At 40.3% G+C, this 19,760-nt stretch overlaps 2 protein-coding genes across 5 annotated transcripts in view; both read right to left on the bottom strand.

Moving 5' to 3' along the window:
- Positions 1 to 11,431, bottom strand: part of ATE1 (arginyltransferase 1) — a 139,920-nt gene extending 128,489 nt beyond the window's left edge. The window contains exons 1-7 of one of the 4 annotated variants that reach the window (XM_053450254.1): positions 11,319 to 11,431; positions 8,630 to 8,693; positions 7,987 to 8,049; positions 7,344 to 7,447; positions 5,748 to 5,993; positions 4,514 to 4,725; positions 1,819 to 1,947 (exon numbers count right to left, since the gene is read on the bottom strand). In XM_053450254.1, coding sequence (XP_053306229.1) covers positions 1,819 to 1,947; positions 4,514 to 4,725; positions 5,748 to 5,993; positions 7,344 to 7,447; positions 7,987 to 8,049; positions 8,630 to 8,693; positions 11,319 to 11,403 — 903 coding nt within the window. In that variant the 5' untranslated portion in view covers positions 11,404 to 11,431. Of the gene's footprint in view, positions 1 to 1,818; positions 1,948 to 4,513; positions 4,726 to 5,747; positions 5,994 to 7,343; positions 7,448 to 7,986; positions 8,050 to 8,629; positions 8,694 to 10,872; positions 11,061 to 11,318 lie in introns of those variants that run through there. The other 3 variants (XM_053450253.1, XM_053450255.1, XM_053450252.1) reach the window with 3 other exon arrangements.
- Positions 11,432 to 13,303: 1,872 nt separating this feature from the next.
- On the bottom strand, positions 13,304 to 18,515 carry NSMCE4A (NSE4 homolog A, SMC5-SMC6 complex component). Its single transcript, XM_053450308.1, has 10 exons — positions 18,317 to 18,515; positions 17,880 to 17,960; positions 17,412 to 17,542; positions 16,922 to 17,073; positions 16,578 to 16,677; positions 16,399 to 16,489; positions 15,252 to 15,346; positions 14,576 to 14,624; positions 13,445 to 13,536; positions 13,304 to 13,366 (listed from the first exon to the last, which is right to left on the bottom strand). Exons 1-10 carry the CDS (start codon positions 18,450 to 18,452, stop codon positions 13,316 to 13,318), a joined length of 978 nt encoding a protein of 325 aa, XP_053306283.1. The 5' UTR covers positions 18,453 to 18,515; the 3' UTR covers positions 13,304 to 13,315.
- Between the last annotated feature and the right edge of the window lie 1,245 nt (positions 18,516 to 19,760).

Here is a 19,760-nt window from a genome sequence, read left to right as displayed (position 1 = left end):
CCATCATAGATTACATGCATGGCATTCAACACACAACTTCAGCTTCAGCTTTCACTCGACAACATCTTCCAACCCAACACAAACCACGCAAAACAGAGATAAAAAGCATCAAGACAGAAGAAACTCAACACTTGAAGCCACAGGACACACAATAAACACAAATAATTGTTTAGGATATAGATATCTATGTTGTAACCTAAAGGTGACCATTTACACATATTAATATACTCAATCCAATACATGTGTCAAACTACATAATTAAAATGGGCACAAGGCTCAGTGCCAACTGTAATGGCTGGTCCTCTAAAATAATTCTTGCAGGGAGCAGAAAGGAAGAGGCCACTTGGTTTAGCCAAGGCAAAGGCAAGGAGGAGAGTCCAGCTGTAGTGTAGCAGGTAGGTGTTCTGGTGCCTACAAGCAATGCTTACATCCCAGAAGAAACAGCATCAAATGTGAACTAAGAGTGAAGGTGTCATAATATGAAACGATGGAAACAAGCCCCAATTCACGTTGCAAGGTAACTACAGAAGCATAGACGATGCAAAAGTGCACACATTTAAAAACACATGTTGACCAGTTACAAGAGCCACTGTCCAACAGATCCAAGAGTAAATCATAAGATCTAACAAAAAGGAAAGAGCTTCACGACAACACCATACAACCAATATTTAATTTTCAGTAAGGAGCTCCGACCACAGGTTCCTGGCCTGTTTAAAAATGCCTCAAGTTGAATATCCTGTTATGATCTAGGTAACCCAGTAGCTAGAAGTCCATGCCAAGCCACCTGTGTGGGCACATAGAGGTTATTCATTCTACTGTACACTACTGTGTCAATCAAGATATGCAGCGTTATTCACTTAGATGGTGTTTAGCTTTTTAAGGCTCTCTGACTGTTCACAAGTTGGTAAACTGAGAATATATAGCCCTGTCATATGTATATATATAAACCTATACACTCTTTTAGGTGTATGGAGCAGGCAACTCATGTTTAGAGAGATTGTTGAGTAGCAGTGATCGTAACTATCTAAAATACGAAATGAATGAAATGAACACACACATTTTGATTTGCCCTGCTGACATGTGCTGGTTCTACTAGGTACAGATTGGCTCTCAAAGGCCAGAAAACACCAGACAATTTATTCTCCCTGTAGAGCTCAAGTCTATGCAAAAATCCACGCTTTAGCATGATCACAAAACAAGCTTATGTCTTGGGGAAAAAACAAGGTAATTACAATCCTAACACCAAGGTCTTGTATAAGTGCTGGCAGCGCTATGTAAAAATAAAATAGCTTCTAAAAAGACGTTTATACATTAAGTAATCCTGTTTGTGCTACATATAAAAACAATAGACATTCATGTTAAAATATTAAAATAGTGTTCTCAAACCAAATTCTGAATATAACCGGCAGAGCAGATTTTCATATATACTACAGTGACACAGGGATGGAAATTGCAAACGCCAAGCTACAGACTAGATATCCTCACATCAAACCTCATGTGTCGGCTGCAGAGGACACAAAGGATTGAATCAAGGACACAGGCATTTTTATTTGGTTTAATAACCATTGACTGTTGCTGAAGACTCCACTTGGAAAGAAAAAACCTATACATTGGGCTAGAAAAGCCACTGGCAGGTACATAGGTCAAAGGATATCTATAGCTATGGTTGCAGCTACTGGGTAAAGCCCATTGAGGGATTGTGATTGATTGAACTGGTTTACATGACACCTCAACGCCAGCTGCATATATATCTAAATGTATTTGCTAGGAATGGAACGCCGTCAAGATCAAATCCCAATTTGGAAGGTCCCGTCTGACCTGGCTTATGGACGGCTTATCAGGCGGATCCTGGTGAATGGTCATCTGATAGCGTTTATACACTTGGTAGGACTCCTGAAAACTTGCTTTGAACTGGGAGCTGGGAGGAGAAGACCTCACAAGTCTCACCTTCAGGGGAAGCGAAAGACACTGTTACAGCGGCATGTACTCGTTCAATAAAAGTCAATATTTGCAAGAAGCTTCAGGAAGAAAACAAATGTTCAATAATTATTGCACGACTAAAAGTAACTATAATAACTAAATAAACTAAACATCTATGACTCCAAGTCATACAGATACATTATGGGATACTTTCATGAAAAAGTGGCCTTATAGGAAAGTAACACTTATTATTGGTTATATTTCGCTTTTATCACCATATATTACAGGTCCCTTGATAGGTGTTGCCGTTAAAGTGTCGCTCCCACTTTAATGACAGAACAAGTGAGAATGCTTTCAATAAAAGCCTAACTTGATAAAAACATACAGTTCATCCACCAAGCCCGGAGCTGACCAGTCCATGGACTGGAACAGAGGTTAATTACCATCGACTCTGGGTACAACTCCAAAAATTAAATTTGTTGCATTATGATCTTAAACCCTGCTGAGTTCCTTGGAAAATGGTACAGCTTGTCTGGATTTGCAATATCTGATCTGAACAGGTCTATGAAGAAACCCTTTACTAATTTTATCACACAGACCGAAGTGTTTAGATCCTTCCGATCATGATCCTCTACTTATCACATAACAGCCATTAGTTATATACACTGACCAAAAAAAACACAAATTCCATATCTGTCAATCAGAATAAGAACCTAGATTGGAACACAGTCCTATTTAAAAATACTAAAAATAATATAGAATAATCAGGCCTTCCAAGGTGCTTGCTGTGTATTGGGGCAGCTGGGTTAAGCAGCAAAAGCACAAGACCAAGTCATTCATTTCAGTATGATCATAAAGAAATGTTAATGATACAGATGAAGGATAAGATATATATATATAGGACAGCATGGAAGATGGCATTAATGATCCATACGCTAACAGAAAAGAGTAAAGTGCATGATATATTCTTCACTAAAGAGAAGCCGGGTGACGGCAGATTAATAAACGCAGACGCTGAAAACGCATGGTCTCACACTGACCTCTGCTGGGGAACCTTCAAGCTTATAAACGGCGTAGGACTGCAAAGAATAGCTCTCTCCACAAGTTTAATGTATCGTCAAACTTAAAATCAATCAAATACAAAGGCCCATCTCTAAACGGTACTTTTTGTTTGTGTGATTAATGTGGAATTATTTGCATTGGGAGTTGTAATTGCGTAGTAAAGCCTTCCACAAATTTGAGTCTGTCAAAACTCACCCCCTAGATCAATTCACTAGGTATGTGTACTAATGTAATTCAGGAAGGACAATTTGTTATTTTACATTTATTTTTTTAGCTAAAACATCTGAAAAATAAAATCTTAAAATGAAGCATTACCTTAATTTTAAATTCAACAAGAGTGTTTTAGATGCCAAAACATCACGTGATGATATAAGATGTATTTAAAGTTGGGGTAGACCTCCACCTTGCCTGATTTAATCACTATAAGTAGCAGAAAGCCTGGGGATTACATTGAATTTCCATTGCAGCATTACACGAAGAAGTGATTTAAGTTAAAAGCCAGAGGTATCGTGCTGGACCACAATGGTGACAGTGCTTTAAGCTGACAGACAAGGTCCCAACCTTCTTCTTCTGGGACCACGCTCCTCAAAAGATACGTAGCACCTTCTTTCCCTACCTGGAAAACGATGAAGTCTTCAAGGAGATGTAGGACTGAGAAAGTCAATGCCCCCCTTCCAAAAAGCATTACACTAAGATGCTGACATAATTAGAATACATTAGTCCATGGAGTAAGAGCGGAATGCGATGGGATACGGAGGTCTGACTCAAAGGGTTCTTTAAGTGTGACTTCTGAAGGATATCTACCACATTTCCCTCCAGTTAAACATTTTCAAGCATTCAACAGTTTGAAGCCAAAAATCTCCAACAAAATGATATGGAGGCACATCGTTAAGATGCTAAATATTCTTCAGAATAGAGTAAAAGAAGTAAAACGTCTGATCCAAAAAAAAAAAAAAAAAAAAAATCAGATAAAGGAGTAGCTTGGGGCACATTTCACCAAACAGCTCCTGGTGGCATTAGCATTACAAAAACACTAAATTAAATCATACATCAGCGGGTACAAAAGAAATTCATGCGGGTACAGATTTCATGCAGACAGTAGTGGTTGTACGTAATCCCAAATATTTTATTCTATCCTAAACTACCAAAATGATGACATGATATGTGGATAGCGAGGCGATTGGGTCTCAGTCAGCAGGATAAAACCAACAAATGTGTTATTTTACTGCGTTCTTGTAGACATTAGAATGACTAGGTGTAAACGACCTGAGCTTTGGTGACAGAGGGCTGAGACATGAAAAACTCTAATTTATTCATTACTGTACCACAAACCAGCAGTACTTAGGAACTAAGTGAGACATCCAGAGTTTCTAAATGGCTAAGCGTGACTCCTGGACCAGTAATATCACACGATTAACTTATTACACTACCTCACACATTTAACTGCTCAAACCAATGTTTATTTTTCCAAATTAAGTTGCTTTAAGGATATGAAGCATCATAAGAATAAGTAATGCACGAGCGAACGTACCTCCAAATTGTGGGCTGCAGCTTCTGGCCGTGACCCCGAGATAAACTCCTCTAGTGACTTGCCGCAGTTGGCTTTTGGCTTTGACGTGACGGGGGCATCCTGCGGCCCACCTGATGTCTCAGACTGCTGGAGTAGGAGTTTCTGCAGCCGACGCTCCTTGCGGATATCTTTGGCTTTTCGGCATGGTGGCTTATTTGCATCAGCTCCTATTCCTATTGGTTAATAAAAGATACAAAAATTATTAAAAAAATAAGGTATCAATATATTTTTATGTGAATGGCCCTTAAAAATGTTAAGATTATTCAACAATGCCTGTTAGCAACTCTTTAAAAGCATACGTGTGTATATAAATGATTTAGGAACTGATTGTGAGAATCTCAACTGCTAAGGCAGTAATAATATTCTATTATACCGGAGTGAAATATTTCCTATTCCAACACACAGCTTCCTTTCTTCAAACATAGAAATATTTGTAGAACTCAATACTTGTGGATAAAGTTTCTTTAACACAAGCAGATATAGAAAAAAATGCCGATTACCGATCATTAGTGGGTGTCAGTACTGCAAATATTTACTTGTAGGTAAAACCATCTACAATGCCCAAAAGAAATACAAACAGGTTCACATAATCTAATCCCGTTAAATGTAAAATCAGAGAACGCATAAGGAAAGCGTAGAGTTAACTCCGCGGGGTATGTGCAGTGATTTGCATTCATTGATTAGAAATGTGTGTGATTGAACATGTGTGTTCTCTGGGACTATTTCATGTCTCGGACTTATCATGGTGGGTGCCCCTGCATGGGCATCCATGCTTCCTTTTGTACTTTCATTGGGTGAACTCCTTATGTTACATTATACTGTTATTCTTACTTAAAAAAAAGACCATGGGGCTTATTCACTAAAGCGGGAGCTGGCAGCATCATTTGTAAGAGAACTGCAGTTTTCACTCACCGACATTTATATTCATTATGAAGCGATGAGCTCGTCCTGTGTAATGCAAAGTAATGTACAATGCAAAAATGGTGTCTTGAAAGCCAGCTCATTGACTGAACTATGCATTGTGCAGGGCAGGCTCGAGACTTCTTGCAGGAAAAATCTTGTGACAGATAGTCCTTTATAATGGTAGCAGAGCGTTCAAACTACAGCTCTCCTGCAAGCTCTCCTTCCAATAGAGAATCCAGCAGCGTGTGTGTTTAATTTGGATCAGTAAGAGATTAACGTCCAGGCGACATACCTGGTTTAGGAGCCGAATGGTTGAAGGCCTCCACGTTGGCACTTTGTAAGCAGTCTGCCTTTCTGCCGGCAGAGCTGGAGTCACCCTGTGGCTCAATCTGCTTCTCTCCGGGCTCTTTTTCGCTTTCCTCCAGCTCAGCGCTCAGTGGTTTCAGCTCGTCCCCCGACAATTCAGACTTCTCTCTCATGGAAATATTGCAGGAAATGGGGCTGTCGGCCTGGGAATCCATCGGCTCGCCAACAGACCCTGGGAGAAGAACACAACCACACAGCAGTTCAAATCACATCCATTATTATTCTTTTTATTGCTATATATTAGTGCATAACATACTAATTAGCCTTACAGAAACAAGGGGTAAGGAGCGCAAGTGAGCTTACAATCTATATTTGATTCAATTTCAGTGGTTTAACCCTCTTGAGGGTGTTTTGTGCCCCAAAACTTTAGACTTTCATTATTTTCACACTATGTTCCTAAACCATGATTCTCCTTTTTAATGTTTTGTGCACCCACACAAATCATAAAATTGTTTTCCCGACACAGAGGTTCCTTTTGATGCCATTTTGAGATGTATAGTCTCTCGTTTAGTACGAGTAATACATTGTTTCTAATATTTTACTATGAAAATGGTCCCCAAACCAGTTCAGGCGACCAAAATACCACCAAATATATTAACTCAAGTGTCTTGATTTGACAAAAACACCACCATGCAAGTGTTTTATGGAAATTATGAGGGAATAAAATGGAACATCTCCATTCCCATTTCTAAAGTTCAAATTTTATTTGGTGACGTCGATGTCTCATTTGGGACTGTTTAGCAGCCAGCAGCTCAAAATATCCTCACAAAAGTGTATATTTCTTCAGAAAAGACAACCCAAGGTATTTCGCTAGGAGCATTTGGACACACGCTTTTTTTTTCCCACCAAATTTTCCCAGTCTCCTAGGACTGTTTACACAGATTGCATGCAACTCCAGAGAAACCCAACATACATCCAGCTGCAGATTACATGACGAGCTACATGACACGCTAACTTCCCTGCGCAACAGCACACGGAATAGGGCAAGGTGGGCACACAAAAAATAAAGGGTTAAATGATAATGCATTATACAAACACAGTTTCGATTAAGAGAGACATTTCCACAAGTATGCCAGGCTTTTGCTTTTCTCGTGCACCAGCTTTTTTGGGCCACAACCCTTATCGGACCAAAATACGTGAGTGTAGGGTATTTTTTTCTTTTTTGTGCATTTCTGGTGTTTAAGTTGTATTGGTTTTATTTGGAGGTGGCTGGCGACCTGTTGGCACACTACCCCACGGACTGGCTTTATCTTTGTGTCCGGATAGCTGTATGCCAAGAGTTTGGTATTCCTCTTTTCTCTCCTGCCTTCTGTTGAGTTAAATTTAACTCTATCCTGACATTTGCTGCCATCGGCGGTGACCTAACAGTACTGGTACAAATCTGATATCTGTGAGTCTGGGTTCAATACGCTCGGTTAAATGTGAGTTGGCTATTAAAGGGAAAACGAAATATTTCCCTTAACCTTCTGTAACGTGCTGCCGGTCACAATGGCAACAAAAGGAATAAACGATTATTTCTCACCATCGCTGGTAGAATGAGTCACTTTTCCAGTCTCTAGGAACTTCCACACTTTCTTCAGTACTTTCTTATGCGATTTGGAGGGTTCAAAGTTTAAAGCTGCCAACCTAGACAGATTTAAAGACAATTACACTACAAGCAGACTCCAAAGCTACAATTACAATTAGCACATATTACTGCATGTACATCGAGTTTCTATTCTACATAGAACTGGCCTAGACATATCCTTCCACTCCTGACTTATTCAACGTATGAACTCATTAGAGACTAATAATGCTAATTACTTTGCCTACTGGTTCATCTGAACCTAATGGAGTCAACCGATCCCCACACTATACTACATGACAGTATATCATATTTCTTGATTTATGCTACTTACAGAATATAAGCATGAAGATGATTTTAGATCGTACAAGAACCGTTAAAGAGAACTCTGCTCATCTTATAGCATAACTACATGTATTTATTGATAATATCTATAGCTAGTGCTTTTCATTTGTTAAACATTCTTTGGATTCTTTTCGTAAGTATCCTTTTAAGCAGATACGTCACATACGCGACATGAGGTGCACAGGTAAGTTTGATAGGTAGAGTGAACCGTAGGATTAAGTTATAGGTAGACTTTAAAGCTTAATAGAAAAGTTACCGTATAGTATATTGAGGACAGCAGGTCTGGCACATTAAGGGCTTGTACACGTATTTTCCACTCCTAAAATAAGAGACATGATAGAAAGGTATATATTTAGATCACGTAGCACTAGACCAAAACAATTCCTGCGATGGTTATAACATGTCAATCAATAAACCTCTATGAGCCATAGTTATGTTAAATTTGTTCTGCACTAACCGGTTGTACACAAAACAATGATCCCTACATACGGCAGCAATATAATATACAGTGGATCTAGAACATTAGAAAGGTATATATCAAACATTTGGGATCTAACATTTAGCAAATGAATGTTTTCACAGGATCCGGAGATTTTAAAATTGCTTTGTTTTTTTATTTCTGTATCTCGACAGAAAACGCAATCCATGCAAAACATCAGGAGCAGAAAAAACATTTTTTGTTTAGCCGTTGTACAGTGCTGTAGAATATTATGGAACTTATTATTAATAATCAGGAGATCATCACTAATTATAAGTTGCTCTGTGTGGGCTGTTAAGCAGGACTGGATTCTATGTATATAACATAAGGGGGCAGGAAGCGGGGCAGGAAACACCGAGCATTAACATACTGAATATATACATCCCAGATAAAGAAGAGCGGAGACCGTCTTTCATCTTACCGTCTCCATCCTCTGTCTATGAGGTCTTGATAGTCTTGCACCGTAAGAGAATGAGCCCACATCCCTTAAAGAAAGGAGAACAAATACATCATTAAGGCCACATATCCTCTCTCACGCATTAAAACGCGACGTCTATATTTACGGATACACTTGCATATATGTATAGGGCAAAAAAAAAAAACTAACTTGCCCGTTCCTCGGTGAACGTGCCAGAGATGTACACAGTGATGTGCCATTCAAAACATCTGGAGCATTCTACACCAAACTCTTATGCACCGTACCAGGGGCACACCATTCTCAGCCAAAACTATGTGCCCGCGAGCGCGCGCACACACCACTCTCAGCCAAAACTATGTGCCCCCAAGCGAACAAACACCACTCTCAGCCAAAACTGTGTCCCCAAGCGCACAAACACCACTCTCAGCCAAAACTATGTGCCCGCAAGCAACACACACCACGCTCAGACGAAACTATGTGCCCGCGAGTGCACACACACCACGCTCAGCCAAAACTATGTGCACGTAAGCGCACACACAAACACACAACTTAACTCCTTCATTGCCTACGGATGTAGAGGTTATATGTAAAGTACGGATGTGGCCCTTTTGAATATATATATAACAAAAAATGTATGTAGAGTGTTACTGTAATAAGAAATTCTAGCAAACTTGCAAAAAAAAAAAAAAAAAATTTACAATCAGCACCAAGCTCATGGTTCACAAGAAAACCTGGTTTCCAACAAAGTTAAAGCATACTGACAGCTTTACATAAACCAGCCTCTGTCATTTTCACGTCACGGCCACAACCTGAGCGTCCTATCATTTATCAGTAAAAAAGACAAAGGGGAAATACTGAAGAGTTTCACACAGGGAGGCACATACAGGAAGGGGTTAAACGTCTGTAATTGTGCTAAAGACCCAAATTCTAGGTATAAACACATGCCTGCAAATATACCACCTCTCCTGCACCTGCTTTCACTTTCAGCAATACTCTGTCAGCTCATCAGCGCCATTTACTTTGTTTACAAATATAAAAAAATAAACGTATCTAAAATTGTGTTTGTGTTTCTAAATATTGTACTTTTTTTATTTTTATTAATATTAAGGTTCCCTGCATGGTATCAAGGATGCTGCCAGCCAGCAGATCTCCCAATACATACGCTGGCACTTTAACCTCCCTAGCATCTGTCATCTGTTACCATGGTAGCAAGCAGACAAGGGGGTAACTACGGTCGCAGGGGCGACCAGGTCCGTCACTCCAGCGGCCCAGAGACCATGCATCCCCATTCCTGGCTGTTATGGCGCCAGTGTCGGTTACAGAAGCTGTTTGGGGGGGGGCACAGATGCCACAGAAGCTGTTTGGGGGGCACAGGCAAGCTGTTTGGGAGAAACATGAAAAAGACAAGCTGTTAGGGGGGCACATTAGGCACTGTGGGGTGTTTCTTGTGTAGTGGTTTCTATGGTTACAACCCTGAAAGTAGCCATATTAGACCGATCTTTCTCTTCTGTTCAGAGGAGCCTCTTTAACCCGAAGTTCTGTACATACTTTTAGGGCCAGTTACGTACCATGTACACAGCTGACATCCAAAGGGTTAAACATCCACCTCAAAGAAGCCAAAATGGGTGGAAGCTGTGACAGAGCCAGCATTATTTATGCATTTCCTGTCCTTAACATCTCTCTTTTCCTTACCCACCCCTACAAAAGGCAAATAAAAAAAATAGTAATTTCAGATAAGGGTAACCATACATTAATGGGGAGGAATAATCTTGCAGCATCTGAGAAAAGGAAGATTATACATTTCCCCCGATGTTATTCATTATATATATATGTTTATTTTAATATGTAAAAACCATTTCATAGGATTATTTAGTGTGTACACAGCTACAAAATGTAGAGTGACAGGTGAGCTTTAACAGTTCAGACTGCATTAAGTGAATCAGTCCCTTAGGATGCAGATTCAGATCAGTGCATTTTTTCCCAACCAGGATTTATTATGAGGGGTGGGCTTTCCACGTTGTTGGGGGTCCTACTCCTCTCAAATGCTGGAAAATGGACCTCTCTGGAAACCGTTAAGAGTGTAAAAGTCTGTGACAGGTGTGTGAATATACCGCACGATGGTGCTATTATGATTTATTGATTGGCATAGCGCCACCGTACTCCGGAGCGTTGTACACCGGACACACAGGGCAGAAACATAAAGTTGTGCGGCTCCCTATACAATCCGCACAAGCTTATCCTCTCACCATGGGAAATGTTGCCAGACTCGCTCTTGCAGTACCCGCACCGGTTCCCATCTTCGCCTCCTAAGTACTCCAGGATACTCAGGGCACCCCCTCCGGCAGACGCCATCTTCCTACCAAAACTAGCTTTTAACCAGAGACACTGGGACTCGAACGCGTTTACGCCGGTGCAATGACCCCGGCTGCGCCATCTTTAATGTGGGTAAAATACATTACTTCCGTAAAGGCTTCCATGGGCTGGTGCGCCATTTTTGATAATGGCATGAAACCCGGATATGACAAATGGAATAAGCTGAAGTACATCCGAACCGTACCGAGTCAGGGCATTTGGTGGGGTCGTGCGTTGAACTTATGCCGTAGCAAACGGTACACAAAAGTCAGAGCCGAACCCGCTAAACGGTACGGCATATCTTTATGCGAACGGTAGCGGCCCAAACAGCTTGACTCACCGTGAGACGCCTTACCCCGAGGGGACCGACAATATCCGCAGGCTGCTTCAGCCCTGGCTCCCCTGTACTCCACTATGGAGCGCATCGCCGGTATATACGGGCTTGGGTCCTGCACGCACTGCAGGCACCATGCGTGGCGTCAGTATTCCCCAAATAAACACTTTACTGTCACTGGCAGCTCCCTAAAAACCTGTCCGGTGTGCTCGAATACCGGAGCACGCATTAAATCCCTCTGATGGCTGAGCGCAGTTAGTAGATCCAGACGCTGGCACTAGAGGGCGCTACCCACCACCACAATGCAGCGACCGGAGCTAGGTATAGGGCTCCCGGTAACGTGCTAATAGAAAGGTACTCGATGTGGGCACCGATCACACTAAATCACACAGGGACACCGCGTCTATATGTCATAGATAATGCCGATGATCCATTTCCTTCCTAATACAGCATTTAACCGACCAATCTTTTGCTGGCGCTGTTAAGTGTACGCGTGCAGTTTAAGTTTTGCATTTCCACGGATCGCACCTTTGGGGGCTCAGGAAATAGTTCTCTGAGTTGACAAGAAGCTGCACGAGTATATAGTGCTCATTCTTTCAAATGTATTGGGGGACATTGGATAGTCGTGAAGAGCGCTCCCAATCATTAGAAGTATTACGGCTGGGTTTCATAAAGGTGGAGTTGGCCCAAGAGGGATTTTTAATAAATATATATATCATGCTTGAAATAAGAGCACAGATTATTCAGTAAATAAACTAAAATTGCTTTTTAAAACTTTATTGCTGCAAATGGAACGAGGAACAACCGTATATGTTAAGAACGTTTCAGCTATACACGAGAACCCCCCCCCTTTCCCTCAAATGCAACAAAATAAATTAAACACAAAAAACAAGAGATCTCCTCTAATCCTCCTACAGGGAATGGACGAGGTGAGCCATCACAATCGTCCAATCAGATTTGCACCTTATCACCAATTGCAAATGAAAAAGTCAAGTAACTGGCATTATTTGTGCCAGGCGGATGTGGGAACATCGCATCTTTCGTAAAGGTCTTCATTTAATATAGTTTGAATGCCATTTAATAAACATTATTTATCATTGTAAATGAAGATATTCCAGTTTGTTTCAAATTTTCCAAAATAAAAAAAAAAATAAGGCTTTCGAAAAATACCTGTTCTTGCTCTCAGCAGAGAGGACAGGTGCCAAGGAGGCGAGAGTGTTGGGCATGACTGGGGCTTTGCCCCGAATACAGCCAAGGCAATGAGGTATATCACTGACCCTGAACAAAATCAAAGAGAAAGCACTCTTTTTTTAGTTTTTATTCTGCAACATCCTATTGTGGTCAATTGTATTTTCTGTTAACAGGGCTGAATGTAGCACATATGTGTATTACTACAAACAAGTTGATCAATTATAAAAGCCTTAAGAATTCATCTGACAAAAAACAGAATTTTATATGCATTCGACATCAATTTGATTTTATCTAAACTAAAAAAAAATATATATATATATTTACAAAAAATTTATACAGACATCAGGTTCTTTGCCTGATATAAAACAAAAGTTTGTTTTGGGGTACAGCAACGTCTGCTTGGCAAACCTAAAAACGAAACAAAAAGCTATGATTTCAACATTTAAAAAAAAGTCAGCGTTTATAAATAAAAAAGATTAACACTAAAAAAAAATATGCAGTGTGACAATTTAACTCGATCATCAACATCATTCAGGGTAAATCTTTTAAGATTCTATATTTCCAGTAAATGTGCATTTTATGGTATAAGGAAAATATAAATAAAGAACTGTGAGAAAAGCTATTAGGAAACATTTATAGCCACACTTCATCTAACATGTCACCATTTTGCCAAATGGACTACAACAATCTATACATATCCTATATAGTTTGAGAGCCTTTGTCACAGTAACCAAAAACACTGGATTTTTATCATAATGCCTCATATAAAGCCTGCAGTTGCATACTTACGGTCTATGTAATTTTATGGCACTTCATGGTGGAGGAATCATGGGTTCAGTAATCTCAAACGTTTTTATGATGTCCTGCCAAGAGTAAATGATATGATGTGGAATATTTACTTAAAATAAAAATAAAAAGCAAAACCAAACCAAGCTCCTTACCATCCAGTCCTGGTGGCTGAGCGATATGACACCCTGATACCTAGGCTGATTGTCCTTGTCCATGTTTGACTCGTTCTCCTGAGCTACGGGTTCTGTTGAGATAAAAACACTTGACAGTCAGGATCTGTTATGGGAACAATAATAATAAAACTAATAGAATTTTATCTTATCAAACATGAATGAAAAAATTACACTTTTCCTGAACCAAGATAACGAGGCAAACTGTGGACACAAAACTACTAACAGGACATACTTAGTGCTTCAATCCACACTGGTTGTGGAAAATGATAAATCATATTTCAGCAAATGATGCAAATTACATAATATACCGTTTTTGCTCAATTATAAGACTTTTTTTCTGAAAAAAAGCTATTTAAAAAAAATAAGAAAAAAAACAACCTTATTATCAAGGTAATCTTTGATTCACAGCCTGAGCCTAGGGGTTTGTCACTCACCCTCTCTCAATATCTCAATGCTAGAAGCGAACACTGCCAGTGAGACGGCGGGATCGCAGCAGCGTGACGGTTTTAGATACGTCCACACTCTTAATGCTATCACGCAGGCAAATGAGTTATTCTCCTGTACACAAGTTTAATGGGAGAATATGGCTACATGTAAGGGACATTATATAATAATATTGTTATAAATGCAGTATTGCTACCACTACATATGGATTGCAAATACAGCAGGAGAAAGTGTTGGCAACTGCTAAGAAATTAAGGCTTAAACATTGTGCTTTTGCAAAAACTGAACATTAACACTGAGCAATGAAATTTACACTGCAAGCACAGCAAGTCATCCTTAGAAGTAGATACAGAAGCAAGAAAGATTAAAACAGCAATTGACAAATCGGAGCCAAATCAACCACGGTTCCCAAATTGTTACGGCTGGAATAGCAATCAGTAAATGTTTGCGGGAGTAAATTGTACACACGTTCTGAGTACGGCATGTCATACTCCAGAGAGCTCTTTCCTCAGACAGGTGTGGATCCGGCCTTTATAAATATATTGCATATCTATACTGGATGTTTTATGCTGTAATGGGAATTATTGTTTATTGTTAAAAAGCCCGGTGTTGCAGTTCTTCTAGATGCGGTTCAGGAACATGGGCAAAAGAAATACAGATACTTACCTATTACAGGTAGCTTATCAAAATCAAGCTTTATTGCAGCAAATCCATCCTGGAAAATAAGTGAAATAATTAGATGGTTAAAAAACACGGAATAAATAAAACTTAGAGAGGCTCCAATGATACCTTTTCAGTGATGGGCTGGGGAGATAAGGCTAAATGGCTCTTTCCCTACGTCACCTGAAAAAAAATTCTCCTCACTGCATACTATATGGACAGATCCGTGGGGGTGTGCTATATGTGGGGGTTATTTACCATGATTGCAGCCATAACACCTATTCAGAATTGTGAATCATTTCTACATAGCACTCAACTCCTAGTCCCTGTTAGTATCTACCTTTATTGTGACATAAAAAAAGATGTAAAGTTTTATTAATCGTCTTTTTTTTTTTTATTGGGTACATTCACATGGTCTAAAAGTGGACAGACTTGGAATTTGGTGAAAGAGACCCTGATTAAACAAAATTGACACATGAGAAAAAACCTAGTACTGTCAGGAACATTGTGTGAAAAAGTATAAACAAGAAAACATTTTGTAGAAAACACTATAAGCTATATTTTCAAAGTTAAAAAAAAGCCATCTTGAAATGTAGACCATACATTCTGATCATAAATTTCCCTTGACACTTCACTGGTATAATTGCTGGCACTGTACAGATATGAGAGAGCAGAAACTCACCCTGATTATAAAGGAGACATGAAAAATATTCTCAACTGTACGAGCAAAAGAGTTTGGGTCAATCACAAAATCAAAGAAAGAAATTGGAGTGTCCGCTAAAAAGGAAAAAGAAAGGACGGAAATTACAACACAAGAAGTAATTATTAAATAATGTATACATGGATGGTTCCCATTGTGTTTAATTTAAAATGTCAACATTGAACCAATTATTCTATGCAGGAAAGTCACCAAAAGTGTGAACTCCCCACTTAGTTATTGAGTTTAGGTATTTAAACCACAGCGTTGGTAATACGTTGTATTTATTCAAGCACATAGGCATGTCATCTACATAGACAAACATTCGCAGTAAAATGAGTAGTACTGAAGAGCTCAGCGACTTTAAACAATGCACTGTAATAGAATACCAGCTTTGCCACAAGGGAGTTTGCGAAGTTCCTGCCCTGCTAGATATAGCTCGGCCCACTGGGAGTGCTGTTTTTTTGTTTGTTTTAAGTGGAATCGTCTAGGAGTAAACAGTGGTTGAGTGCTGAAGCGTGCAGAACGTATAAAACTGTCTGTAGCATCATTCACTACAGAGTTCCAAAATTTCTTTGGAAGCAACATCAGCACAAGCACTGTGCACCAGGAGCTTCATGAAATGAGCTTCTATGGCCAAGAAACCGCACACACGCCAAAGATTGGTGGTGTAAAGCAATAGATATAGTTTGGTGAGTCCGTTGTGGAGTGAGCTCTAGTGGCTTGCACAAAGCCCTGACTTTAACCCCACTGAACACCTTTGGGATGAATTGGAACACAGACTGCGAGCCAGGCTTTCTCGTCCAACATCAGTGACTGACTTCACCAACGGCCTTTTGGCTGAATGGACACAAACTCCCACAGATACGCTCCAAAATCTTGTGGAAAGCCTTCCCAGAAGAGTGAAGCCTTTTATAGCTGTAAAGTGGGGAGGGCAACTCCGTGTTAACCCCCATGCTTTACGAATGGGATGTCCAACAAGCTCACATAGGTGCGATAGTCGGGTGTCCACATACTTTGTCATAGTGTAGATGATTATCATGTAAAATGTCTAAATTCTGCCTAACATACAGTAACTCCCATCACTTTTAAAAGGTTCATTCCCCATACTGTACAAGTGACTTAAACTTACGGTCATCTTTGAAGTAAGTCTGGAGGAATCCCAGGATTCGTTCCACTTCCTTCTCTGTTGCTTCCTGGTGAGACTCTTCCATTTTTTTCAACTAAACAGAAAAGTTCCAGTTATGCTTTCATGATCACATAGCCACCCCCCCTTTTTTTTTTATCTATTTTGTAGGTCAGCACACATACTTGAGCTGGCATCACTCTCATCTCCTCTGCTTTGTTGTTCTTCCTCTGCCTTTCAATTCGTTGTCGAACAACTGGAGGTTCAGCCTTGAAGGACCCTAACCTGTACAAAAACAGAGCACTTTCAGAGTCACATCATAAAAGCACCCTAAGGTGACAAACCGACATAACATTTGGCAAATACGCATGTAGTTGCCACATCAATAGTTATGAAGCAATGGCCAATGTAACAGAAGATGCACATATACATAATGTAAGTATAAATATCATCTTGGAGTATATTAATAAACAAGTTTAACTAAAAACACCCCATAAAAATGTTAAACACATACTGGAGCAGGACTCACATATAGTGAAACGTTGGAGTTCTTTTGAAATATTTATCAGCCTCAGTTCCTAGTTTATGCCAAGCGTCTGCTGGCAAATACCCCTTTCCAAAACTGTCATCTTCACTATCACTTTCTGGATTTTCCATGCGATTTATACCCATGAATGACAGCTACAATGAAAGACAACAGACAACATGACGTTCTGGAATACAAGTACAATATACTGAAGCAGTGTTCAGGGTTAATTGTGTAAAAACATTACATGTAAACACATATATCCCACCTTCCGCCCCGCTTACCTCTCCCCGTGCGGGTTCAAAATAGTTTAGAAGGGGCCCTCGGTGCGGTCCAGGTCGAAAGGGTCCTTTCTAAACAGTTTTGAACCGGTACGAGGAGACAGGAACAAGGGGTTGCACCAGAGCCTGGCGCAACCCTTGTAGTTATGCCAGGGGATCAACCTCAGGATACAGCCAAAACTTAATGATGCCATGTCTAATATCTAGCATACCAGGTCTTCTGCGAAGGATGTAGGATCAAACACAGCCATGTCTGTGTGAAGCTGAGAGGCTTTCTCCTTCCCAATATTTGACGCCAAAACCAGTAACTGAGCATCAAGCGCGGCCTCTCTGGGGCGAGATACTGCACCAAAAAAAATACATCAAACGTTAGCAAGCATCTTTCTAATACAACATTAGAAGAGTATGAGCTACATTTCCTTATGATTCTTATAACAATATGCTGGAAAAAAGGATACGCAGCCAGGAATTCTAGTGATTTTTAGTTCTGCTATAGAAGTCTATTCTAAAGATGTGAACTTCATCTTCATTCATTTTGCAAGTAAATATGCATAATGTTGAGGTAAATAGCTACAATGTTATCGATGCAAATATTGGCTAGCAACACAGAAATGAAAGGTTATATTTGGAATGGTCACACAGAATACGCAAATAACGTTATTAGGCTTGGAGAGTCGTACCCGCTGAAAAGAGTTTGTTGGCATTCTCAAGAGTATCCGTCAGCTTGTTACTTTTAGAGCTCAGCATGTCCTCCCTGTTATCTGTCATGGAGAAAAAGATCAATCAGATCCAATCAGTACAGGAGTTTAACATAGCGGATGCACGGAAGAGAGTATGGGGAGGAAAAAGAGGTACATACATATAAGGGCATTCTGCAGAATAACCCCATTCGCAAACGTAAAGGGTCCCCGCAGCTCCCGTGTGAATTAAAGTGCACATGGTGGCTGGAGAGTCCCTTTAACCCACACCTGACCCTGAAGCTGTGACTTCATTAACCCTCTTTGTATAGCAGTTCCCCCAAAACAGATATATCCCCTAATAATACATGTGTTCCTATGTGAAGGTATCTCTAGGTCTCGCTTAGATCCGATGCACGGGGTTATGACAGGGAACTCACGCATCACGTTTTGTATGAGCTCTCTATAGTCCTGCCGGATCTGTCTACGGCTCCCGTTGTCCCCGTCCGCATCCCCCATGTCCTCATTACGCGCTGGGTCGTCGGCCTCCCGTATGGGGGTCTTTCTGCTGCCCATGTTGGTGCAAACTCCATACACCGCGGCAAAAACCGCCAAAGGAAAACAGGAAGCCCAACCTCTACCAAGGAAGTATGTGGGGGGCGGGAACAATTTGCATCCCAAGCCTCGCTTTGACATCTTATATAAAACCCTGTATGTTTTGCGATGTTGGCCTCCCCCTGACCTTTGTGAGGTGAAATGCTGCTCGCTGGCAGAGTATCGCACGTACTGGTGTTCCCATTATATGGTTACATGGAGGCGACATCACACGACATAACATGCGGCCCTGTGAAAACATTTATTTAGCAATGTTTTATACCTCGTTTTATTATAAAAAAAATAAATTTACTAGTGTATCTGTTTAGTAATGTTTAACTTTGGCTACTTGTTAATACACGCTAACACACACACTTGCATGCTAACAGATACACTTAAACATTCACAGTAACACGTATGACACATACACAATCATGCTAACAAACATACTCCACATCCTAGCATATACACACTAACACACATGCTAACACACACTCACTAACCATCACACATGTCACATCATCATAACATCCTTACCTTCACTGGAGCCCCTTTTGCACTCTTACGGTGGGGTCACATAACATCATTTTAAGCCTATGCAAGTGTTTAAGGAACAACTGCCCCTGTCTCTTTGGGTGATTAAGACTAAGCCATTCTATTGTTTACATCAAGCAGTGAGGGTATTTGTCTAGTAGATGGAGCTAAGAAAATTTTAACACCTTAGGGACACAGGGCATACTATTACATCCTCTAAAACATGCTCCAGATCAGGGATGGAGGACCTTTATTCTGCCAAGGGCCATTTGGATATTTATAACATAATTTGTGGGCTATACAAAATTATCAACTTATAAATTAGCTCCACATTGTGTATTTATCCCACCAGACAGCCATCCCTTTAGTATTGATTTCTGTGATGCCCCCAGCCAGCCCCCCTTGTGAATTAATGCCTCCACACCCTTGCATATTGCCATATTGTATTTATTGCATCCACAGCACCTGCCTAGCACTCAGAATCGAAGCTACCCTTGCCATCTTTGCCCTCAAACAGGCTCCCTGTGCCATTACACATCAATGCTATCACACACATATTTATTCATTCACTCCTTCACAAATATTAATTCACTCATTCAGATACTCATTCATTCACTTAGTCACAGATACTCATTCACAAATATTCCCTCATTCATTCACTCAATCGCACATACTCATTCATTCTGAACTGCAGATTTATCTGTGTGGCTCTGCGACACTGCAAGTTATGCAGTACCAGTGTCAATGCCTGGCTCA

The sequence above is a fragment of the Spea bombifrons genome, chromosome 11 (assembly GCF_027358695.1).
Source record: "Spea bombifrons isolate aSpeBom1 chromosome 11, aSpeBom1.2.pri, whole genome shotgun sequence".
Classification (NCBI taxonomy): domain Eukaryota; kingdom Metazoa; phylum Chordata; class Amphibia; order Anura; family Pelobatidae; genus Spea; species Spea bombifrons.
Note: the sequence above shows the minus strand (reverse complement) of the source record. Positions and strands in the feature narration are given on the sequence as shown.

Coding starts and splice junctions, on each gene's coding strand:
- NSMCE4A (XM_053450308.1), bottom strand. CDS start 18,452: ATGGGCAGCAGAAAGACCCCCATACGGGAGGCCGACGACCCAGCGCGT. Junction 15,347..16,398: donor GACTTACTTCAAAGATGACC/GTAAGTTTAAGT, acceptor TTTCCTTTTTAG/CGGACACTCCAATTTCTTTC. Junction 13,537..14,575: donor TGATAAGCTACCTGTAATAG/GTAAGTATCTGT, acceptor TTATCTCAACAG/AACCCGTAGCTCAGGAGAAC.